Here is a 26,797-nt window from a genome sequence, read left to right on the forward strand (position 1 = left end):
GCCAACACATGATGCTGTTACATACAAAAAAGTTGCAATGATATAAAGTTGTAACAAAATGCTGTTAACTTTCAGAGAATTGATGCTTGGTGCAGATATTGGCAGCTGAGCCTCAATATAAACAAGTATAATAAACTGTGAATATGATTACACAATTTCTGAACAATCACTGGAAACTGTCACATCTGATAAATATTTGGAAGTACGCTTATGGAATGACAAAGGAGAAACATCACATAAAACATAGGAAAGACAGTTGCTAGACTAAGGTTCATTGGAAGAATGGCCAGGAACTGTGGTTCACTCAAGTGTAACTGCCTTAGATTTTTATTTTCAGTTTTAGCTGTAAAACATTATTTTACATGCACAGGCACTGTCAACAAAGCAGAACATTTTTACAAGAACAAATCACATTTTTTTAACAATGTACAGTACTGCAATTAGTATAGTTACTTCTAGAGCAAGATTGTTCCTTACATTATTATTCACATTAAATCCTAGTTATATGGGTATTTTTGGATAAGCCATGGCTAAAGTTGCTTTAAAAGTATACTCTGTCAATTTTTTAACTTTATTTGTTAACAAATTATGAAAAACAGCTGGTGCTCTCTGGGATTCTTTTTTATGTGTACATTGACACATTTTGCTTTCTGTTCCAGGAAAGAAGAATTTTTTTTAATATACTGGATGTGCTGGTGAGGACAATGAAATAATTAACAGCCAGCCTGCCAGAAGAGGCCTGATATATATTCTTTTGTAGGCAATTGATCAGTGGACTGCTTGCTTTGGTATTCTTATTCTGTGGTGTCAAGATGATCATCACAGAAATAAAAACTAAAATTACATCCAAAAGTGAGGGAGAGAATACATCAAACCTGAATCAATCAACAAGTAATGCTGGAGAGGGTAAGTCGAATGGCAACTGTCCAAGCAATTTTTGGAAATATAAAGTGATAACAGTGAAATCAAATTTCTAGGTTAGAAACTAAATTCAAAGCAGCTGCATTTAAGCAGAACAAATTAAAGTAGAAATTAATGAACTAAAATTTAGTGTCAAATCAGGGTAGAAACAGTTAAAAGGGTAGTTGGATAGCACAATAAACAAATTAGAAAAAGTAATGAAATTTTGACAAAAAACAATGATTATATGGCATCTGAAAAACTTTTGGTTGTAAAAGACCAAAAAGTTTTGTCAGAAGAAGTTGAAAGTCTAAACTGTAATGATGAAAGGTGGGTAGTAGTGGACAAGCTTAGTAAACATTTTTATTCTAATGTTATAAATGAAAATCCTATCATTTTTGGCAAAGGTAATGTACAGAAAATTTAACAAAATGTTGAGAAAACTCTATCAAAGAAAGTGTATCTAAACAAATGTGAAATGTTGGATGATGTGTACATTACATATTTTGCTAATGAAACAATGTAAAATTAATTAATATATATGACTCAAACTGGAAATAAAAATTTCATTTCAGATGTATGTAGCTATTTTGCTAAAAGATTGGTAAGGCTAGGAATGTTTTCAGAGGAACACTGATATATCAGTAAGACTTTGTGGAACATTCAACTTAAAGGGCTCAACTTTGTTATGAAATGTAATTAATTAAAAGTGTTACAATGTCATATTCATATATTGTAAGATGTCTGTTCAATACCATGTCGAATCAATCACTTAAAAGGAAATTCAGATTGCAAAATAAGCAGGTGATGAAAATAATAATGTTTTAAATGAAACACAGTTTGCAACTGTTCAGAAGAGCATACACTCTTTATATGTCATAGCACTATTTTTCTTTTTCATTTTCTGTACATTATTCTTCATCTATTCCGTTAATCTATCAAAGCTATTTTTTACAATCGTCTCAATCCAGTCGCTGTTGATTTGTAGTTATGTCAAGAGTTAATAATGTCGTACTTTACTTTTATTGACATAATATGACCTCACAGTTACTAAAGAATTTAAAAACTTTTTGCTAATGAGAACTAATCCGTAGCTTTTGAAATTAATTAAACATATGTGTTTCTTATTTGTTATGTTTCTAGCTGAAGTGATATATATTTTGGATGGTGAAGGCGTTTTGTATGCTTTTGTCAATTCATTTTTATGGGTAGTTGGGTTACATTTACATAATTATGATCTTTGTTTGAAGAAATTATAATTATGGTAAAATGATTTAACTGGAAGATAGGAAATCAGACATGTTGTTTGATAGTCTTATTATAGTGTAAAATCAGTGGATAATGATCATTCTTTTAGTTGAGCTGATGTGTTTTTCAGCTGTTTCTTGAAGTTAGAAAACTGTGTGGAATAATGTTATGTAGATATGATAAGATTATGATGAAATTAGGATTTCAGATGATGATGATGATTGCACAGAGGATGTAATATACCTGTCAATGATACACAAAACATAAAATCAGGGCCAATAAAATTTCTCATGGAGTTTCATTTTTTACATCCATACTTAGCTAGAATATTATTTATATGGAATTCTTGCATATATCAAAGTAAAATGCATAAACAAACTGTTTGTACCCAAATGATGTAATTTCTAAATTACTGTGCATGTTTTGTATTTGTTTGTGGAATTAGTTACAGCTGACTGATTATAGCAAATAAAATTTGTATTGAAAGTAAAGTTTTTCTGTGAAAATGTTAACATTGAAATCCCTGGAATGTTCTTGGGAGGAGAGAATGGACATGTTCTTGTGCAAGTAGTAAGTTTGACTTTGTGAAAATTGGATGTACTCTGGGAAGAATATTATTGAAAGAGTTAATAAAATATGAAAAGATAAAGTCTGTAAACATTTCATTTGATGTTGTAGAGAGATATTTATCAAAGAGGAAATCAATTTTGCAAGCAGGATCATCATACCTGAAACAAAACTGTGCCATCAATGATAACAAGAAGTAATGGACAATGAGCAGAAGATAGTGACCATAACCACAAAAACAATCCAGAAAAACAGTAAATTTTATACAAAGTTTTTCTGTTGTCATAACAAATATCTCATTTTGCTATTAATCACTTCAGTTCTAAAAGACTACTGATAATACTGTAGCGAATGTGGTTTAACGTACCACTTCAGCACGGTGATCAGTAACCCTAGCCAATGAATGATCGTCATGAGCATCAAGCCTTATAATTGTTTAAAGATTAAGAATAGGAAGTTGTTTGGAGGTTTTGTCATCTGTTTTGTGTGTGACGCCTATTAAGAATGGATGCACCACTGTCTTCAAGATGGAATAGCGATTGGAATATTAGCAGGAATGGTACCTGAGTAGGCTTTGTATAGCCTCCATGAGTCAGTATCCCTGTATAGAGTAGCATGGTGCACCTCCGTGTAAATGCACATGCCATGACAACAATGCTGAGTGAGTGAAGGAAGGCAGAACAGAAGACATCTAAAAAATTGTCATAAATGTCATTCACCTATTGGCAGTTTCAGATGTCAGATTTCAAGATGTTCTTACAAGCACTGTTCACTGTTATGTACCAGCGTAGCGTGAAGTTGTCACACTTTGGGATACAGTATATGGAGCTATTAAGTGAAGAAGTACTTTGTATTCATTTGTAGAAAATTGCAATTTTGTGGTGATCCTCAGATTTCAGCACAAGAACAACTGCAGCGGCAATGGAGTCCACCAAACTGCAGCCACATGTTCGGAAGAAAATTTAATTACAGGTGCAACTGTTCAGAGCTTCAAGAAAACAAAAAATTTGAATCTGAGCTTACAGATATCCAAAGACCAACATTGCTCATATCAGACCCATAAATTAAAAGTGAATCAGCAAGCTTAGTTTAAAGTTATTTTGTTAACTGTTCTGTAAAGGTACTGCATCAGCCACAATGTAGCCCCACTCAGTATGTTGTTCTCAGGCACAACATGTGTTAATTGCTTTTCATAATTAGCCTAAAATTGCCATAACTACTGTCAAGCAATTGGAAGCTGCTATGAATGGGTGTGTTATCAGGGCTACAAAGAGTCGTGTACAAGAGATAAAGAAGGTACCTCATGTACTATCCTCTTCTGTGGATAATGTCTCCTCTGCAGGAGGTACAGGGTCTATCACTGCACATCCACTTGACCATGAGTGGTGTGTCAATAACAGGTTTAGGCAAGCTGTAAAGGGTACATGGGGATCAGGAAGAACTGAGGATGTCACACCCACCCCCTACCCAACGTATTCAGTGTCCTGTCTTCCAGTGAAACTGTGCGAGTGAGACTCACTCCACCTGTTGGAAAATGTACTGTGTCAAGGAGAGGAAAATGCAAAAGGGTAGTGATCTACTAATTGTCAGCAGTTCAAGCGCACAGCAAATAATGATGACCCTCAGGGAAATGGCAGCAAGGGATGACAAGAAACACCAGTCAGTGTGTATGACTTGGAACATGGTTCAACATGTTAAAGAGGCTATTCCAGCAGCCATTGAGGGTACAGGGTGCAACTGGAGATTGCGACACATGTTGGGACAGACAAAGGCTGTCATATGGACTCTGATGTCATACTAGTAGAGAAGGTTGAGAATACAAATTATGATCACAGAGTTTCAACAAAGCTTACAGTCTGCAGCAATGTTCCCAGAACAGATTATGGCCCCTTGGTTCTGAGTCAAGTATTACAATTCTAGTCATTAATGCCAAAGCATTGGCAATGAAGTTCCGCAGTTTGAAGCATTCCTAAAATGCAGTGAAACTCACATAGTACTAGGTACAGAAAGGTGTTGAAACCCTAACTTGACAGCAGTGAGATTTTGGGAAAAATTTAAATAAATATCAAAGGGACAGGCTAATTGAAAATGGAGGTGTGTATTTTTGTCATAACAAGAAACTCAAATCCCCTAAGAGATGGAAATTGAAGCTGCAGATCAGACTGTTTCAGCAAAAACTAAGTATCAAGAGTGGACCTAAATTTGTAATTGGAACCTTCTATTGACCACCAGACTCACCTCCTGATGTAACCAAAAACTTCAGAGAAAACTTCAGTTTGCTAGTACATAAGTTCCCAAATCACACTATAGTCATTGATCACTGGGGGAGACTTTAACCCTTAACTCTTGAGGTGTGGTCTATCAGAACTAGGTGAGAATTTTCAGACTCACTCTCCAAGGTCAATGGTGGTACATGCCCTCCCACCCTTTTCTCTCCTTATATCACATTTTATTGTTGATTGTATTATCACCTTCTTTGTTTGTTGTTGACACATGGCGAGGTTATTGCAAGAATGGTTTCAGGTAGTCAAGGAATCCTTGCTGAAGTCTATTTTCAAGGAAATTAAGACATAATATTGTCTTGCAGTTTCTTGGCCTATGTCCTGCAGCCAGAGCTCTCTGGCATCATGTGGAACATGGAATCTGGAATTTACTAACTGATGACACAATACTGGAGAGAATGCTATGATTCAAAAATTTCAAAATTTAGCATGAACAAGTACAGTGGAAAAGCGCATATGCCACAAATATGAGAGATGTGAATATGACTGAACTCTTTGGCCTACTCACCCATACATCTGTTTTTAAACTGAACCGAGAGGACACTTCTGCTATATTGGGCAACAGATAAGACAGGAAGGGATATTCTTCATTGCATCATGAACTGTTACAGATTCATCATCCTTCTCTCGAACTTCAATTTCAATTACTGTCAACATAGAGCAGAAAAAGTGGCAGTTGAACAGCAACAGTTACATCTGAAATTTTTGCAAAATGTGCAGGATATTGACAGATGGCTTACACTACTGGTGCATGTGCTACCATCCATGAAATGCTGGTGCTCTTTGAAACCTTGGTGGCTTTAAAAATCCTTATTTTCTGAATGGCTCTATTTAAATGAGCAAGGATTCTGATGGAAAGACTCTCACAGCAGAGAATAAAAACTATTCACTCTCCGCTTAAAAATGCATCCGACTTCTTACCTGAATCAAAACAATGCATCAAAATGTGCCCATGGCAATATTTTACAGAATTGTATATATTAGTTGCATTAGTCCATATGTAACATACAACATCAGATAATGAACTTGTAAATTGGCCTAACTTCATGAAACAAACTTGCCAAGATGGTTTTTACTCCTCACGTGGAAAGAAGAATGCAAAATATCTACATTACACATGAACTCAAGGGCTTGTATTGGGATAATTCGGGAATTAGCATAGAGACTGTACCAATGGATGCAGCAGGTGACTGCCTTGACAGGAAAAAACTTTATGATCCAAGGAAAAGGAGAAAAATGGCATTCCCATGTAAATCATGAAGAATGTGTGTGTAAAATGTATTTCAGACCTTCAGGTATGAAACAATAAGGCCTTCAGTATTCAGTAAAATTTTCAAATCACTCATTTCATCTGTATTCCAATAAAACAGTTAAAGTGTTAGTTCAAATCAAATGTGTTCTGAGTGGTGGCAAAGAAAAAATGTAGATCCTGACATTGAATGTCAATTTATTTTGCAGACTTTCTTTTCCCATTTATAGAGTCCAATTTTTGTGGGCAAGTTTAAACTCAAGAATTTACTTATATATGAAAAATAGCCTTTTCCACACAGCTTCTCCCACTACAGAGATACTATAATATTTTAGAATGTTACATTCAGTTCTCTGACTGTTCATTCATTAGCACTATTTCAAAAAGTGTGCCTTAAATCTCAGTTTAACCATAGGGATTCGAGAAATTGCATCTCGTGGTATACATTTCAGAAAATTCAATTCATGAGTTAAGTGTTAATCATCCAGCAATCAACTGGGATTATTACATTATGTTACACTATGCTTACAAACTCATTGACATTTATCACTTGGCACTACTATCTTATCATTGTGCTTTTTTGTGTGTGTCATTGTTTGTGTCTAAAATGTTTCCATCAACTTTGTATCTGATCATATCATGATGGCTACACCAATGTAATAAACAAGTTCAATCAACATCATGTGACTGTTATTAGTGACATATCACAAATGCGTATAAAAATTATAAGTACCAACCTGGCAGTAGTATCAACACAACTGCCAATGGATCAAAGTTATTACCTGCTTTTCCTGGTACTAGTGTATGTGAGTGTGCATGTTCTGAGTGTGGTGTTGCTGCAGATATGTGTTTGAATTGGCCACCAATTGTACCAATGCAGGCCAGCCCTTGGAGACCACCTGTGGAAGGCGTCTGCACGCTGCAGTCTCTGCCACACTGTCTGCTGGTGACTTGCGTATATATACGCATGGAGCAGAGCTGACTAGCCCTCTCCATGTTATTCTAGTTTATATTGCCCACATCAGTGGTTCTGTTTCTTTTGGAGTCCTGAGAGGCTTCTCCATTGTTGTTGAGAGGTTATAAATAATGCCATATTTGTGTGACTTTGATCTGGTTTGTGTATTACTCATTTACTACACAATTAGCGAGGAGTTTGGAACAGTTTCCTCATATGCAATCCTTAAGTGCAGTTTCATCAACTTACTTCATTATGGATGCCATGCTATCGGCCCTGACTGAACAGTTTACTTCAAATGTGGCTACTTTGTCAGCTTCCATTAATTGACAGGGTCTGTGCCACTGTTGCGTCCACCCACTTTCCCTGATGAATCAGCCAAGGATTGGGAAGCTTTTTAAAAAAAAGAGTGAGACAGCATTTTTTGGCTTTCAGTGTGACAAACTCAAATTTGTGCAAAGCCTTATTCCTCTTGTTGATTCCACCTAAGATGTATCAATTACTGTGTCAACTTGCCCATTTACAAGAATTGGCAGCTCTTACTTTTTACCACATGTGCAGTTTATTTTCCAACTATTATCATAAACGAATGCATGTCATAGTGGTGTGAGTCGAATTCTACTGATGCCATAAGATTACCCATTAAATTCTCTAGATTATTCACTACTAAAAACAAACAATAATACATGGGATCCTTATCACATATGCATTTCGGCTCAAGATGCTGGAGTTGGCGGACATGTGTGCATGAGGTTTGCTTGCTTGTGTGTACGAATGGTGTGTGTGTGTGTGTGTGTGTGTGTGTGTGTGTGTGTGTGTGTGTGTGTGTGTGTGTGTCCCTTTTACTGATGAAGGCTGTGCCCGAAAGCTTTATGTAAGTGTCCTAATTGTGCTTGTCTGCAACTTAATGTGTCTTCTTTTCGAGTAGAAATCGGCCTTTTTCTACATTGTTGATATTCCTACTTGGAAATCCCATTGTTTTATCATACAGTTAGGCCAAATATGAGGAAAATACTTAACTGCTGAATTGTTACTTAATCTTTCAAGGGAAATGTGATTGTCCATGGTAATAGGAGTCATGGAGAAAGAAAATTATAATTTCTATAAATCAAAACAGAATTCAGGTATTTGAATGTCAATGGTACTGGCATAATAAGGAGATTAGAAAAGTTTTATCTTGATGAAAAACTATTATTTGTATTGTCAGATGTTTTATATATAAATAGTAACACAGGAAGCAAAATGAAATACAGCAAATGTACGAGGGCAGTTCAATAAGTAATGCAACACATTTTTTTTCTCGGCCAATTTTGGTTGAAAAAACCGGAAATTTCTTGTGGAATATTTTCAAACATTCCCGCTTCATCTCTTATAGTTTCATTGACTTCCGACAGGTGGCAGTGCTGTACAGAGCTGTTAAAATGGCGTCTGTAATGGGTGTGCGTTGCAAACAACGGGCAGTGATCGAGTTTCTTTTGGCGGAAAACCAGGGCATCTCAGATATTCATAGGCGCTTGCAGAATGTCTACGGTGATCTGGCAGTGGACAAAAGCACGGTGAGTCGTTGGGCAAAGCGTGTGTCATCATCGCCGCAAGGTCAAGCAAGACTGCCTGATCTCCCGTGTGCGGGCCGGCCGTGCACAGCTGTGACTCCTGCAATGGCGGAGCGTGCGAACACCCTCGTTCGAGATGATCGACGGATCACCATCAAACAACTCAGTGCTCAAATTGACATCTCTGTTGGTAGTGCTGTCACAATTGTTCACCAGTTGGGATATTCAAAGGTTTGTTCCCGCTGGGTCCCTCGTTGTCTAACCGAACACCATAAAGAGCAAAGGAGAACCATCTGTGCGGAATTGCTTGCTCGTCATATGGCTGAGGGTGACAATTTCTTGTCAAAGATTGTTACAGGCAATGAAACATGGGTTCATCACTTCGAACCTGAAACAAAACGGCAATCAATGGAGTGGCGCCACACCCACTCCCCTACCAAGAAAAAGTTTAAAGCCATACCCTCAGCCGGTAAAGTCATGGTTACAGTCTTCTGGGACGCTGAAGGGGTTATTCTGTTCGATGTCCTTCCCCATGGTCAAATGATCAACTCTGAAGTGTATTGTGCTACTCTTCAGAAATTGAAGAAACGACTTCAGCGTGTTCGTAGGCACAAAAATCAGAACGAACTTCTCCTTCTTCATGACAACGCAAGACCTCACACAAGTCTTCGCACCCGAGAGGAGCTCACAAAACTTCAGTGGACTGTTCTTCCTCATGCACCCTACAGCCCCGATCTCGCACCGTTGGATTTCCACATGTTTGGCCCAATGAAGGACGCAATCCGTGGGACGCACTACGCGGATGATGAAGAAGTTATTGATGCAGTACGACGTTGGCTCCGACATCGAACAGTGGAATGGTACCGTGCAGGCATGCAGGCCCTCATTTCAAGGTGGCATAAGGCCGTAGCATTGAATGGAGATTACGTTGAAAAATAGTGTTGTGTAGCTAAAAGATTGGGGAATAACCTGGTGTATTTCAATGCTGAATAAAACAACCCTTGTTTCAGAAAAAAAAATGTGTTGCATTACTTATTGAACTGCCCTTGTAGGTACAGTATAATCTATGGTATTATTAATGAACTGATGCTGATTTATAAACTAACCTTAAAAGTGAATACTAATCCACACATACCACGACTCCTTGGAGGTTTGCTGTTCCTCAGTTCTGATATTGCACAGTCTTCTCCCACAGTGATAGTCTCCACCTAGAATAGGGAATACAGTGAACTATTCACATACTCAAGCACCATTTGTCAAGATAGTAATGTTGAATGAAATGGAGGCATCAAAAAAATATTCCACAGAAGGTAACCAGGAAAGGAAAAAATGAAATTAACAACAGAAAGAGGTAGTGAAAAACAGAAATGAAAATTTATTACAGGAAATGACGGAAAAGTGGAAAGAGGAAACACTGTCATACAATAAGGGAAAAAGATATATTGAGGGTTACATGAGGAAATCATTAAAAAGTTTGGTGACAGAATTGTTAGTGTAAGGGGGAGGGATGATAAGACCAAAGTGGTGGCTTAGAGGAAGAAGGGCAAATGGTGCAACAGAAGAGATCAGTAAAATAAAACTTGTATAATGCAATTGTCAATGCAGGGCATATTTATACCCTCGGGTTTGTAATGTGGCTCATCATAAAAGTGAATTTAGATATGGACAAGAAACTCAAATGTCTTTCACTGTTAAATCTTTATGCAATGGAAAGTCCTAGGTTGAATATAAATAAATTAAGGGGTAAAGATAACAACTCATTGAATCGTTGATCTGACGAGGCATCCATAGCCATATAAATAAGACAAACTGTTACTACCTGCTGGGTGCGTCCTTCTTCACAGTTATATAATATACTCAATAAAACACACACACACACACACACACACACACACACACACACACACACACACACACACACACAGAGGTGTCTCTGTTCACCTCGTCCTCCCACCTCTACTGTCCATCTTCTATTCACCCTCTGTCTCTTCATCTCCTGCTCCACACAATCTCTGTCCATCTCCTGTGTCCCCCTTCTCTGACAACATCTTCCTGGCCCTTACTCCCTGTCCATATTTTCCTACCCCTTTCTGTGCCTATTTCCTCCTGTCCCTCTTCCATCTCCATCTCCCCATTATGCCCCAACCCTTCTACCTGCCTGCTGCATCTCCCCCTTCCTGCAACCTCATAGCCCATCTTCTCCTCCCCTCTCTATGTCAAGCTCCTCCTCCCCACTCTTTCTCTGTCCATCTTCTCCTCCCCTCTCTATCCATCTACTCCCCCTTCCTCCCTCCCCTCTCCCCCTTCCCCCCTCTCTCTCAACCTCCCCCTCTCTCAGTCCCTACAATATTCCCTCCTCTCTCCCTATCCATCTCTTTATCTGCCTCTCTCTGTCCTCATCATCCCCCCCTCTCCCTTTCCATCTTCTCCTATCCCTTCTCTCTGTCTATCCCACCTATATCCATCTCAACCCTGTGTTATGCCCTTGCAAAACAAGTCGATGAAGCAGGCCTGTACCACTTCCACAACACACCTCTTGTGCAGGGCAGCCTATGAGTAAGTGGCTTTAAGACCATTTCTGCCCTTGATCTGTGGGTTGTTCTGCAATGCAGGTTGATGAAGTTGCCGATGTTACTAAAGCACAATATACTTGTCATGCAGGGCAGCCTATATGTCAGGGACTGGAAAAACGTTTCTTTCCCGTGTCGAGGCAGGTGGATACCATTCATCCAGAACATGCCTGTCATGCACGGCAGCCTGTACGGCAGGGGCTCGAAAAAACTCTGCTTTAGCTTGTATATCTGCTCCTATTGGAGCTAAGAGGTTATAAACCCACAGTGTCGATACTTATGAACCCTGCTGTTTCCATGCCAAATTTGGTTGAAATCTATCCAGGGGTTTGGAAGGAGATCCTGGACGCACAAACATACACACTGCTCTTTGAACAGTTGGGCATACTGACAAGAGCATCACGATACATTTACCCACTTATGAAATTTGTTTCAACAACAAATCACAATTCAAAAACAATGGTAACATCCATAAATATTACACTATAAAGAGAAAAGACCTACACTGTCCGTCACTCAGCATTAGTGTGTCACAAGAAGCCATAAAATTCTTTGAGCACCTATTCAATGATGCAAAGAACTTCAAACATAAACTAAAATCATATCTGCCTGACAACTAGTTCTACTGCATAGAATTTCCGCAACCGTAGCAGCAGGGTGGTTCCGGACTGAAGCGCCTAGAACTGCTCGGCCACATTGGTAGGCTGCAGCTGGATCACATAGTCATATTGCAATCACATCACTTTGACATTGTTTTCACTGAGAAAGTGTAACATAAATGTGAAACTGTCTTCTTTCACATTTTAGTGAGAGGCCACAATTATAACACGGAATGTACAAATAACTCATATGTGTCATGGTAGCCACTGAGTGATGTTTGTTTCTTAAGGTTACTTGTTTTCAATAATACTGAAGGTGCTCTAGAGCAATGCTGTAGTTTACATGTGTTTCATACTACAGAACAGCAATTTGTTTCACTGTATAGTGTTCAACAGGGTATCATGGGTGCCAGATGAATTATAATGGGCAAAACAAGATGTGGCAGCAGCAAAGTGACAGAAGTCAAGGACAGTGTAGACAAATGGTCATTGGCAGCAGGTAAGGTCCGACTGCCTGAGGAAGTGTTCCAGTCCCAGATAAGTGCACTGTTGCACAGCAACAACACACTAGAACTCACTGCAGAATGTCATGGACTCTGTGATGGTGGCAATCATGCACAAAATCTAGGAAATGGTTAGACATACTAGTGCTGAAATCTGATCTCTAATGAAGTCCTTGGCCGAATGTAAGAAAAAGTCTGTCGATCAAGAAAATAAACCATCTATGGCCTCCAATGAAGTTTAGCAATACCAAAGAAGAAACAGTTTGCACTTGTTCAGAATGGCCAAAAGTGATCATGATAACAATGATGATTTTTTCATCACTATCGCATACAAGAAATTTGAAATGCAGGTTATTATGGCTAAAATTGACAGAAGCTGTTATATAGGGTGCAGGCTGTCAAGTGCTACAAATCCCACCCCACTGTGTCTTACCGGAAAAGAGCATTCGTATCTAGCCAGAAGAGGAAATTCGACAAGAATGGAATTACTGTCAGGGAAGATGTCACAAGCAAAATACTAAAATTTGATAAACGTCACCATCTCAAAGTTTGTGTCATGAAAGTGTGGGCTCAGGTTGTCAAGACTGTAGTGAAGACATCAAAGAAAAAATTCTGCAACTAACATACCTGACCTGAAGACATTAAGTGAAATCTTGTAAGACACAAAGACTCAAACATTTGCTTTTGTTCCCACTATATTATTTTTATATAGTTTCTTCAATTATTTTATTTTGTTGTAATATTAATTATTCTTTAAGTTTATATGTGTATTCATATATTGCTCTAGTTGGTATTCACCTACTATGTGCTGTGTACTTACGGTACCAAAGGAGAAAATCAGTATGACTTCTACATAAATATTATTGTTTTATTTCAAACTGGACTGGAGTTTTTGGCTCTAAGCACTATGAGACTTAACATCTGAGGTCATCATTCTGGAGTTTTTGCATATAACTTATACAGGAAATAAATATATTATGACTTTGTTGTTGGTGTGTTTTACTACATATAATGTGTATCAATGAATTTCCATAATAGTCATCGTCAGCTCTAGGTATTTTAGTTCCCTAGGTGAGAAGCATTTTTGGTGCCCCCTTCCAACTTACCACTGCCTGTAGCTCAAGAATACAAAAACTAAACCTACATTTCAATAACATATATTGTTCACTTGGTAGGCTGGTGTGCAGGTAGCATTTAAAAGTGATGCAGACTTGCAAATAACATACACCCATGTTTAGAAAAAAGCTACCATATTGATTTATTTTCTTGAGAATGAAAGTGAAAATGTAAAGAAGTCTAAGCCACTTATCGTATGCTCTGGGCAGAGATTGTGAACAGAAGAGAGCTCACTTTTGTGGCTGCAGCTCCAAGAGCCCTCCATTTCACCAGTAAGATGACCCTGTTGCACAATTTGGTTGCCATGGTGACTTTGCTGTTGACAATTCAGCCTATTCCAGAGTGTATAAAATGCATGTTTGACCATCAGCTGCTTTTATTTTAAACAGAAATATCAATCAGTTTCAGTCATGGACCATCTTCATGGATAAGGGTTAAAATGGTTTAAGCTACATTACATTTGTCATTACTTAAATGATGTGTAGAGTATGTCATGAATATCAGTATATGACACAGAACTTTTAGAGGCAAACGTACTAATAACAAGTGTACATGGAGCAATACCAGTTCATGCATCATGACAAGCTGTCAAAAATCTATTTCAGGATCTAAATCTATAAATGGAAGCTTGTACAGTGTTGCTTGACTTCGAGATAGCCAGTTTCCAAAGTTCTCTGTAGCTCATGAAATGAGGGCATGTGACACAGCCAAGTTGCTTCTGTCAAGACTAGAACACTGTGTCCTATCTCTGAGTATCATTCTCTCCCTTCCCTTTAATTATCAGTAGTTAATTTAATAATTTATCAGAAATTATCAATACTATATAAGAATTACATTACTGGAACTCAACAGTAAGACTTCGTAACGGAAATACCTTAATTTCCCTCTTTCTAGCCCATTCCACAGCTAGTCCAAAGTTCAAGCAATCACCTGTATAATTTGGAATTATCACCAAAACTCCACCTGAAAATTACATAATTGGAGTTAGTTATTTGAGTATTCTGTTGATTCCATTCATAGTATCTCTCTATGTTGAGGAAAATGTCAACAGTTTCACAAAAACTATATTTTTTCAGTGAATGAATGGCTAAAAATTAACAATTTAGATGAATGTCTCTCTCTCTCTCTCTCTCTCTCTCTCTCTCTCTCTCTCTCTCTCTCTGACACACACACACACACACAAATAATGAATATTAATTACCAGCTGGTGAGCAAGTAGCATTAACTCTATTCTGTTCTTTGACTAGGTAAAAATCAAGACTACAAGCAGAATTGAAGCAGTAACCCCATCTTTATTTATAAAGTCACTTGCTAGTTTAACATCAGCTGCTACCTTAATAACATTACCCCATTAGCTGGAAATGTATGCCAAAATATCCGTGTTTTACGTTCCGTAGGATGACATGTGCCAAGGCAACATTCTGCAATAACAGATTTGGCTGGCTGTTGGAAGCCTGTGTGACACTTACACACAATTTACCAGTCCTTCATGGTCGTGATAGTCTAACTAATGTATGTAATGCCACAACAGAAATGTATATAGTGCACACTAATATAACACAAACCAAGATTATCCTTTACAGACGCTTAAAGGATCCAAATCTTAGATGATGGTCAAAAAACACATTTCACGCTGTGTTTCTGGAGAGTACGATTAATCCTCTTAGAAATGCTACCTGTATAAGCCAAATGACCACAGATTTAGGTGCCACCTCATTCTTTCCATAACTCTCCAAATTCACAGTTCATTGACGGTGTAACATGCATGATCTGTCATTTTAACTACAGCCATTTCATCAAAGGTGACCGAGGTGGGCTAACTCAGCAGACCAACTTTCAGGATCTGAGATGGAATGGGCTATTCATGCTAAGCTGGATGGTGACATGTATCAGCTTGAAGATACAGTGAAGATCAGGGCGATGAGGGGATCCATTAACAGCATACCCCAATGTATCATCAACTTTCCTCAAAGGCTGCTAAGGTATTCTGAATCTGCTTCCTGTCACATTCACTAAGTAGAAATATCTTCCTGCCTTTCTTTACATTTCTATTTACATTTGTGATCAGTGATGCAATAATGTCATTATGATCACTGCTTCCTTGGTCTACATAAACTGGATCAAAAAGTTCACGCTGTTTGTGACCAGAAGATCTAAGGCAGAGCACCAACCAAAGTTGTGTGAAAAGTGATGTGACAGTGGCATGGCAGGTACGTGGCAATGGCAGAGAATACATGTAACTCAGCATCAACAGAAGAAATGTGGCACCATGTCTTCTTCCAAAGATAATGTGTTCTGGCTTCAGGACACTCAGTGTTATATGTAAATGAAGGAAAACTATATCCAGCTATATAGTTTGTTTCTGAGTAAAACAGTACTTTTTATCTAAAAGATTAAAAACCACTGTTTGGGATTCACATGTTATTTCTGCTATGCTGTTTTTCCCATCTGATAAAAAAATTTTATTCTTGGATAACAAAATAAAAGTTATCTACAGTCAGAATAGTGTATTATTTTACCTCAAGTCATGATCATTTGATCCTGCGCTTCACAGTTTTGTTACTTGGTTGAAAGTCTGCACAAGTTTATGTGGATTGAAAGTGAACATTGGAGACATTTATGAAATTTGAAAAAGCGGTCTTTGCATTACTTTGTACAGTGGATTTTCATTTATATGTCATATAACACTCACCTGTATTGTTAACACTAACACACTTTATAGCATGCAAGACACTAGAAGCAGGTGGAGATGCAAATACTGAACCAGCTGATACTGCTGTCAGCATACCTTCACCAACATAACCTGTGAAAAAATGACAATTCTCTCTTTAAATGTTGTTATAGGCTTTACTTAATTCAACTAAAGAATCAGTACAGATTTGTTAATTTGCACATCATGTTCACTCATTCATTTTCTCATCATGTTCACTCAATCACTCACTCGCACTCAATGTTCCATAAGCCCTATCATGTAGGAGAGTTTTCAGAGAACTGGACCGAGTTAAGTTACACATTTACAGCCAAAAGCAGCCATAACTGGCAACTTCTGTAAAGCATATTGACAACAAATTATAACCAGCAACAGTGGCTGTTTTCAAAATAGCTGTTTTTCTCCTAATATTTCCGACAAACACCTTGTTGACCGAAAGCCCACTTTCTGACAGTCTTGTTGTTGTGCCTATCTGCGACTCGGCATCTCCACTATATAGTGAGTAGCACCTATCCTTTTCATAATATTGTTGGATTTTCACTTTAGACAGACCACTGTTATACTGAGTAAATAAGAAAGTATCTGATACAAATATTAGAGCTATGTAGAATTTACATTCGCGAACCCAAGAATTCCATGAACTACACTAGCTGACAAAAAGGTGTATTACTCAGAAGGAGAGGAGAAATCAAACTGAAACTTCAAGGAGTGAAAGCATATGTGATATTAGTTTGGTGATTACAAGGTCAAATCAAATTTACAAAGAACTAGGTAGTATGAGATCATTTAATAGTATGACAATACAACTCCCCACCCCCCACTCGGACATGGATACATGCATTGATTTGGTTGATATTAGTGACATAAGACCTCAGTAGCCTCTCCTGAAAAAAGCTGGCTCGCAACTGTTTAATTGGTCCTTGATATCCTGGATGTCCAAGCTAGATCGACACATTTTCTATCAGGGACAGATCTGGGGATCTTGTTGGCCATGGGAGCACTGCAACGTCATGTAGACAGTTCATAGACACACATACCACTTAGAGACAAGCATTCTGCTTTTGAAAAATGGCACCATCACACTGTCTCATAAGAGGTAACAATCGAGGAATCAGGATGCCCATGACACATAGTTACACAGCCAGAGTTCCCTCAATCACAACTAGTTATGTCCTGAAATCATGCCTGATGGCTCCCCACATCATGGTGCCATTGCCACTCCAATACATTGGAAGAATGGGACCTCTCCCTAGGATCTCCCTATATTCTTTGACAATGGTCACCAGGATAGTGCAGAACTGTGATTCATCATTGAACACAATATGATGCCATTCATCAGCAGTGACACCACCACTCCAAATGCAACTGTTTGTGTTGTGGTATTAAGGGCAGCCAACACATGGGACAGTAATTCTATAGTTGGTTGGTTGGTTGATTTTGTGGAGGGAACCAAACAGCAAGATCATCAGTCCCATTGGATTAGGGGAGAATGGGGAAGGAAGTCAGCCATGCCCTTTCAATGGAACCACCCTGAAGAGATTTAGGGAAATCATGGAAAACCTAAATCAGGATGGCCAGATGTGGGTTTGAACCATCATCCTCCCAAATATGAGTGCAGTCTGCTAACCACTGCACCCTCTCACTCAGTAATTCTTTAGTCTGGCTACTGCTAGTCTATGACCAGTGGTTCAGGATGACACAGAATACACAGAATGTTAAAGGGAATTCTTTGCTTGTTCTCAAATGACAGGCACATATGTGAAGGAGTATGATGGACTTGGTTCACAACATTGTGATCATCTCTTGTGGTGGTCACATGTGGCCAACCAGAACCTTGATGATAATGGAGCCTGCCCTCAACTGACCCAATAGACCCACAATGAGACCCATTTTAAAACCTGTCATGTGCTGATAATTTTTGTTGTCTCACATTATTATGCAGCATCTCTGCATCCTTCACTCAACATTTGACACTGTTCATGCTGCTTATTGCCCTACCAGGCCAGTAACAACACTGAACACTAAGAACACTAATGCACTTAGCATCCATTGTACTGTTACCATGCTTAAAGCTGAAGAACATAGGAAGGAGATAGTGAAAGAGAGGCTGGTCTTTGGACAGATGACTCCATGGTGCACAACAAGATGAAAAGAGCACAGAAGGCACAGCAAAAACAGATGTAGGTACAGGGACAGGGAAGAGACAAAAGTGGAGGGGAAAAGGTGTAAAAGGTGAATATGTTGGAGAGAGAATTCCAATCTAAATAGTTCTACATCTACATCTATACTCTACAAACCACATTGGAGTGCATAGCAGAGGGTACATCCCTCTGCCCCAGTTATTAGGGCTTTTTCCCTTTATTTGCTCACACATAATGTGGGAAAAAATGATTGTTTAAATGTATCTGTGCATGTTGTAATTAATCTAATCTTATCCTCACAATTCCTAAGGGAGTACAATCTAGGGAGTTCTAACATCTTCATAGAATCATCATTTAAAGCCATTTCTTGAAACTTTGTCAGTTGACTTTCTCATGACAACTTTTGTCTACCTTCAAAAGTCTTCCAGTTGAGTTCTTTCTCGTGACAGCTTCTGTCTACCTTCAAAAGTCTGCCAGTTGAGTTCTTTCAACATCTCAGTAACACAGTCCCATGGATCAAGTAAACCAATCAAGACCTTTCGGGCTGCCCTTCTCCATATACATTCAATATGCCCTGCTAGTCATATTCTGTACAGATCCCACACACTTGAGCAATATTCTAGGATGGGTCGCATGAGCTATTTGTATGAGTTCACACATTCTACCTGTGAGTCACTGATATTATATTCACAGGATACTATTTTTTTAATTTTATGTACTGCATATTTTTACATTTTTGAACATTTGAAGCATGCTACCGACCATTGCACCACTTTGAAATATTATCAAGCTCTGACTGCATATTTGTACAACTTTACTCAGACTGTACTTTTTTGTCGATAACTGCTTCATCTGTGAAAAGTCTGAGGTAGCTATTAATATTGCCTGTAAGATCATTAATATACAGTGTAAACAGCAAGGGACCCAACACACTTCTCTGGGGCACACCTGAAGCTATTTTTACCTCTGCCATGACTGTCCATCCAAGATAACATGTTTTGTCCTCCCTACCAAGAAATTCTCAATCTAGTTACATATTTCATCCGACACCCATGTATGATTGGTTTTGTATTCCTGTTTGTGCCTGAGTTCATCTTCAGTTACTTGCCATGCCCATTGACACACATTTATTTTTTTCTGCATCTTCACTGTTTTCCATTACATGTGCATGCACCATCTGTTTGCAATCCTAATGAAAATTTGCTGAGAGAGATGTTAAGTCACTGGGTGGTGAATTCCAGCCCTTTTTTTCTTAAAAAAACTGCCACCCCTTTTTATTACTTTTCCTGTAACTTTATTTTGATGTATCCCTTAATTTTATTCCCTTAAGAACATAAAGCTTGCACCATGAGGTAGCTCTCCTAGTATCTCATTTAATTATTACCCATAACCCAGTAGTTGTTGACTGTTAATTAACTTTGCTGTTTCAGTCAAACGCATGATTGATTTATTTGTATCTCTCCTGAACTGTTCTAATTGTCTATTTCACATACAACAGTTCATGTTGGCACAGACTGCAGCCTAAAACCAGCTTGTAGAGGCTTATATCATCTTTAACATTGCAAAGCCAATCTTTTATTTTTGTTGACTGAGTGAAATACACTGGATATTCAAAGAAGAGTCGGCATACATATTACTTCCACCCACCTATGTCTTGTGAAATGACCACAACAAGAAATTAGAACAATAAGAGCCCATATGGAGGTTTATCAACAGCCATTCCTCAAATGTACCATTTGTGAAAGGAACAGGAAAGGGTGAAAAAGACAATGGTACCCTCTGCAATACACCATAATGTGGTTTGTGGAGTGTAGATGCAGGATGCCCTATTCCGTTATGATTCTATGGATCTTTTTAGTGATCAAGCCCATGCAGGACAGATACATTACTCTTTGTTTCAGTTCAATCAAGGGATGAGATAAGACATTCCATTCATAAAGACCTTTAACATCTCATCTGGCAGAACCAAGAAGACCAAACATACATTACATAGATTGCTTGGGTGGGCACTCAAAATAAAAGTGTACTATAAAGGTCATTCAGCAAATGAGGTATACTTTAAAAAGGCTGGCTGAAATTAAGCCAGCAAGCACACATTAGATCATCTGTTGCAGTATGTGACAAATTTGAATGATCAGTTGTTGAAATGATGTACACATGAAAATGGAATTTTCAACTTGACTCGAAATTTGTTAGTATTCTCTCTACACAATAACATGTTTCCCTTCAATCCTCAAAAATAAATGAACTCATGATGAAGAAAATTTTTAGTTAATACAGGTATAACAAACTTGTATTACCTAATAGAAAATATGGGGCAAACCAAACTGCGTATATTGGTCTTCCTGCACGTGCAAAAAACATGAAAAGCTTTGAGCCTATTAGACATCTTGTTTGTTAATTAAGCACCAATAAGACAATACTAACAATGTTCTGCTATGTTCTGTTGCTACCACATGAGGGAAGATTGTTAAAATCCTTACGCTCTCACTGTATACAATTTTATTTTAAGATGGTAAGAGTTTTCTATTGTACGCTTTCATAACTTTATCTGATCATTGTACAGTACTCTCCAGAAATGTAACACATTACTATTCGATATACTATTCGATATAGTAGTCCCATGAAGAAAATTCGTAGGAAGTTTTAGATGCTGCAGAAGGCTATTAGTATACACTCCTGGAAATTGAAATAAGAACACCGTGAATTCATTGTCCCAGGAAGGGGAAACTTTATTGACACATTCCTGGGGTCAGATACATCACATGATCACACTGACAGAACCACAGGCACATAGACACAGGCAACAGAGCATGCACAATGTCGGCACTAGTACAGTGTATATCCACCTTTTGCAGCAATGCAGGCTGCTATTCTCCCATGGAGACGATCGTAGAGATGCTGGATGTAGTCCTGTGGAACGGCTTGCCATGCCATTTCCACCTGGCGCCTCAGTTGGACCAGCGTTCGTGCTGGACGTGCAGACCACGTGAGACGACGCTTCATCCAGTCCCAAACATGCTCAATGGGGGACAGATCTGGAGATCTTGCTGGCCAGGGTAGTTGACTTACACCTTCTAGAGCACGTTGGGTGGCACGGGATACATGCGGACGTGCATTGTCCTGTTGGAACAGCTAGTTCCCTTGCCGGTCTAGGAATGGTAGAACGATGGGTTCGATGACGGTTTGGATGTACCATGCACTATTCAGTGTCCCCTCGACGATCACCAGTGGTGTACGGCCAGTGTAGGAGATCGCTCCCCACACCATGATGCCGGGTGTTGGCCCTGTGTGCCTCGGTCGTATGCAGTCCTGATTGTGGCGCTCACCTGCACGGCGCCAAACACGCATACGACCATCATTGGCACCAAGGCAGAAGCGACTCTCATCGCTGAAGACGACACGTCTCCATTCGTCCCTCCATTCACGCCTGTCGCGACACCACTGGAGGCGGGCTGCACGATGTTGGGGCGTGAGCGGAAGACGGCCTAACGGTGTGCGGGACCGTAGCCCAGCGTCATGGAGACGGTTGCGAATGGTCCTCGCCGATACCCCAGGAGCAACAGTGTCCCTAATTTGCTGGGAAGTGGCGGTGCGGTCCCCTACGGCACTGCGTAGGATCCTACGGTCTTGGCGTGCATCCGTGCGTCGCTGCGGTCCGGTCCCAGGTCGACGGGCACGTGCACCTTCCGCCGACCACTGGCGACAACATCGATGTACTGTGGAGACTTCACGCCCCACGTGTTGAGCAATTCGGCGGTACGTCCACCCGGCCTCCCGCATGCCCACTATACGCCCTCGCTCAAAGTCCGTCAACTGCACATACGGTTCACGTCCACGCTGTCGCGGCATGCTACCAGTGTTAAAGACTGCGATGGAGCTCTGTATGCCACGGCAAACTGGCTGACACTGACGGCGACGGTGCACAAATGCTGCGCAGCTAGCGCCATTCGACGGCCAACAGTGTGGTTCCTGGTGTGTCCGCTGTGCCGTGCGTGTGATCATTGCTTGTACAGCCCTCCCGCAGTGTCCGGAGCAAGTATGGTGGGTCTGACACACCGGTGTCAATGTGTTCTTTTTTCCATTTCCAGGAGTGTATTTCGTCAAGAAGGATCTATCACTATACCACTGTTCAGGCATACATTGCAGTGACTACATTTCTCAGTAAAATGTCAACAATCATCTTCGAATACTGTTGGATCAGAGCAACACCAATACCGTATCTAAATGACTGGAATGTGAAACAGACACTTCCCGTTTCCTGAATATTTTTAATATAATAAGATTATTACACTCTATAATGCCAGTCAACACCTGAATGATCTATCTAAATACAATGGGGCATCAATAATTATTATATACACTGATCTTGTTAACATATTTTTCATATATTTTTTCAATGATTTGGACAAGTCATTTTTTAAAGAAGTATGCAATACACATGAGCACAGAAAACACATGCAAACAATTTTTTGTGTGTTAATTATATACAAGACAATGGATGTCTCATGTCTGCTTCTTCCACATCTTATCAATTCTACACACACAGGAAAACAGATAAGCAGTAAACAGACATTAGTCATAAAACAAGAATACTTTAATACAGTTTTACACTGGAAAAAAATTTTAAAACCATACCACTTCCTTTAACTGAATGAACTCTATGGTTTGAGTTAATCTGATGATTTCAGTTGCCGCGCGGGATTAGCCGAGCGGTCTAAGGCACTTCAGTTGTGGACTGTGCGGGTGGTCCCGGCGGAGGTCCAAGTCCTCCCTCGGGCATGGGTGTGTGTGTGTGTGTGTGTGTGTGTGTGTGTGTGTGTGTGTCTGTGTGTGTGTGTGTGTGTGTTTATCCTCAAGATAATATAGGTTAAGTAGTGTGTAAGCTTAGAGACTGATGACCTTAGCAGTTAAGTCCCATAAGATTTCACACACGCATTTTTTTATTTCAGTTATTATTTTATCTCCATTTGTAACACAGAATTTCGTTCTTCTGTAACACATTATACTAAATTCCATATTCGCATTGGCTGAGAACAGGAGGCCACCTTAGTAGTATCCCTTTCAGCACTCACCAGCACTGAATGGCTCATGTCCTGAACCTCCTCCAGAGACCAGAGCAACTTTATTTCCTCTTTGTTCCCACTGAAAAGTAAAAAAAGAAAAGTCACAATACCGTAGTATTTTCAAGCCGTAAGTGATATTTTTTATTGCAGATGATATATCATATTACTGGTATCACTATGTTTTTAAGGATATATTCTACGAGTTGGAACATCGAATGTCAGAAGTTTGAACATAGTAGGGAAATTAGAAAATTTGAAAAGAGAAATGCTAAGGCTCAATCTAGATATAGTGGGGTCAGTGAAGTGAAATGGAAAGAAGACAAGGGTTTCCGGTCAGAAGAGTAGTTGTTGTTGTTGTTGTTGTTGTGGTCTTCAGTCCTGAGACTGGTTTGATGCAGCTCTCCATGCTACTCTATCCTGTGCAAGCTTCTTCATCTCCCAGTACCTACTGCAACCTACATCCCTCTGAATCTGCTTAGTGTATTCATCTCTTGGTCTCCCTCTACGATTTTTACCCTCCACGCTGCCCTCCAATACTAAATTTGTGATCCCTTGATGCCTCAGAACATGTCCTACCAACCAATCCCTTCTTCTAGTCAAGTTGTGCCACAAACTTCTCTTCTCCCCAATCCTATTCAGTACCTCCTCATTAGTTACGTGATCTACCCACCTTATCTTCAGCATTCTTCTGTAGCACCACATTTCGAAAGCTTCTATTCTCTTCTTGTCCAAACTGGTTATCGTCCATGTTTCACTTCCATACATGGCTACACTCCATACAAATACTTTCAGAAACGACTTCCTGACACTTAAATCTATACTCGATGTTAACAAATTTCTCTTCTTCAGAAACGCTTTCCTTGCCATTGCCAGTCTACATTTTATATCCTCTCTACTTCGACCATCATCAGTTATTTTACTCCCTAAATAGCAAAACTCCTTTACTACTTTAAGTGTCTCATTTCCTAATCTAATCCCCTCAGCATCACCCGATTTAATTTGACTACATTCCATTATCCTCGTTTTGCTTTTGTTGATGTTCATCTTATATCCTCCTTTCAAGACACTGTCCATTCCGTTCAACTGCTCTTCCAAGTCCTTTGCTGTCTCTGACAGAATTACAATGTCATTGGCGAACCTCAAAATTTTTACTTCTTCTCCATGAATTTTAATACCTACTCCGAATTTTTCTTTTGTTTCCTTTACTGCTTGCTCAATATACAGATTGAATAACATCGGAGAGAGGCTACAACCCTGTCTCGCTCCCTTCCCAGCCACTGCTTCCCTTTCATGCCCCTCGACTCTTATAACTGCCATCTGGTTTCTGTACAAATTGTAAATAGCCTTTCGCTCCCTGTATTTTACCCCTGCCACCTTCAGAATTTGAAAGAGAGTATTCGAGTTAATGTTGTCAAAAGCTTTCTCTAAGCCTACAAATGCTAGAAACGTAGGTTTGCCTTTTCTTAATCTTTCTTCTAAGATAAGTCGTAAGGTTAGTATTGCCTCACGTGTTCCAACATTTCTACGGAATCCAAACTGATCTTCCCTGAGGTCCGCTTCTACCAGTTTTTCCATTCGTCTGTAAAGAATTTGCGTTAGTATTTTGCAGCTGTGACTTATTAAACTGATAGTTCAGTAATTTTCACATCTGTCAACACCTGCTTTCTTTGGGATTGGAATTATTATATTATTCTTGAAGTCTGTGGGTATTTCGCCTGTCTCATACATCTTGCTCACCAGATGGTAGAGTTTTGTCATGACTGGTTCTCCCAAGGCCATCAGTAGTTCTAATGGAATGGGCCTTGTTTCGACTCAGGTCTTTCAGTGCTCTGTCAAACTCTTCACGCAGTATCTTATCTCCCATTTCATCTTCATCTACATCCTCTTCCATTTCCATAATATTGTCCTCAAGTACATCGCCCTTGTATAAACCCTCTATATACTCCTTCCACCTTTCTGCCTTCCCTTCTTTGCTTAGAACTGGGTTGCCATCTGAGCTCTTGATATTCATACAAGTGGTTCTCTTCTCTCCAAAGGTCTCTTTAATTTTCCTGTAGGCAGTATCTATCTTACCCCTAGTGAGATAAGACTATACATCCTTACATTTGTCCTCTAGCCATCCCTGCTTAGCCATTTTGCACTTCCTGTCGATCTCATTTTTGAGATGTTTGTATTCCTTTTTGCCTGCTTCATTTACTGCATTTTTATATTTTCTCCTTTCATCAATTAAATTCAATATTTCTTCTGTTACCCAAGGATTTCTATTAGCCCTCGTCTTTTTACCTACTTGATCCTCTGCTGCCTTCACTACTTCATCCCTCAGAGCTACCCATTCTTCTTCTACTGCATTTCTTTCCCCCATTCCTGTCAATTGTTCCCTTATGCTCTTCCTGAAACTCTCTACAACCTCTGGTTTTTTCAGTTTATCCCGGTCCCATCTCCTTAAATTCCCACCTTTTTGCAGTTTCTTCAGTTTCAATCTGCAGTTCATAACCCATAGATTGTGGTCAGAATCCACATCTGCCCCTGGAAATGTCTTACAATTTAAAACCTGGTTCCTAAATCTCTGTCTTACCATTATATAATCTATCTGATACCTTTTAGTATCTCCAGGATTCTTCCATGTATACAACCTTCTTTTATGATTCTTGAACCAAGTGTTAGCTATGATTAAGTTATGCTCTGTGCAAAATTCTACGAGGCGGCTTCCTCTTTCATTTCTTCCCCCCAATCCATATTCACCTACTATGTTTCCTTCTCTCCCTTTTCCTACTGACGAATTCCAGTCACCCATGACTATTAAATTTTCGTCTCCCTTCACTACCTGAATAATTTCTTTTATCTCGTCATACATTTCATCAATTTCTTCATCATCTGCAGAGCTAGTTGGCATATAAACTTGTACTACTGTAGTAGGCGTGGGCTTCGTGTCTATCTTGGCCACAATAATGCGTTCACTATTGTAGTAGCTAACCCGCACTCCTATTTTTTTATTCATTATTAAACCTACTCCTGCATTACCCCTACTTGATTTTGTATTTATAACCCTGTAATCACCTGACCAAAAGTCTTGTTCCTCCTGCCACCAAACTTCACTAATTCCCACTATATCTAACTTTAATCTAACTTTAGTCAGAAGAGTATCAACATTAAAGCAGAAAATAGTAGAATGGGAGTAGGATTTGTTATGAATGGGAAGGAAGTGAGTTATTGTGAACAGTTCAGTGATAGGGTTATTCTCATCGGAACTGACAGCAAACCAACAAAAACAATGATAGTTCAGGTATACATGCCAACACCACAAGCCACACATGTACTGAACTAGTAATTCAGTATGT

At 39.2% G+C, this 26,797-nt stretch overlaps 1 protein-coding gene across 3 annotated transcripts in view; it reads right to left on the minus strand.

The window, feature by feature from the left end:
• The window catches only part of LOC126237265 (triokinase/FMN cyclase-like), a 243,471-nt gene that overhangs the window by 80,967 nt on the left and 135,707 nt on the right, over positions 1-26,797 (minus strand). For all 3 annotated transcript variants that reach the window (XM_049947192.1, XM_049947193.1, XM_049947191.1), the window contains exons 3-6: positions 23,469-23,538; positions 16,235-16,345; positions 14,417-14,505; positions 9,861-9,962 (exon numbers count right to left, since the gene is read on the minus strand). In XM_049947192.1, coding sequence (XP_049803149.1) covers positions 9,861-9,962; positions 14,417-14,505; positions 16,235-16,345; positions 23,469-23,538 — 372 coding nt within the window. The remainder of the gene's footprint in view (positions 1-9,860; positions 9,963-14,416; positions 14,506-16,234; positions 16,346-23,468; positions 23,539-26,797) is intronic.

Source organism: Schistocerca nitens, chromosome 2, assembly GCF_023898315.1.
Source record: "Schistocerca nitens isolate TAMUIC-IGC-003100 chromosome 2, iqSchNite1.1, whole genome shotgun sequence".
In the NCBI taxonomy this organism is placed as follows: Eukaryota; Metazoa; Arthropoda; class Insecta; order Orthoptera; family Acrididae; genus Schistocerca; species Schistocerca nitens.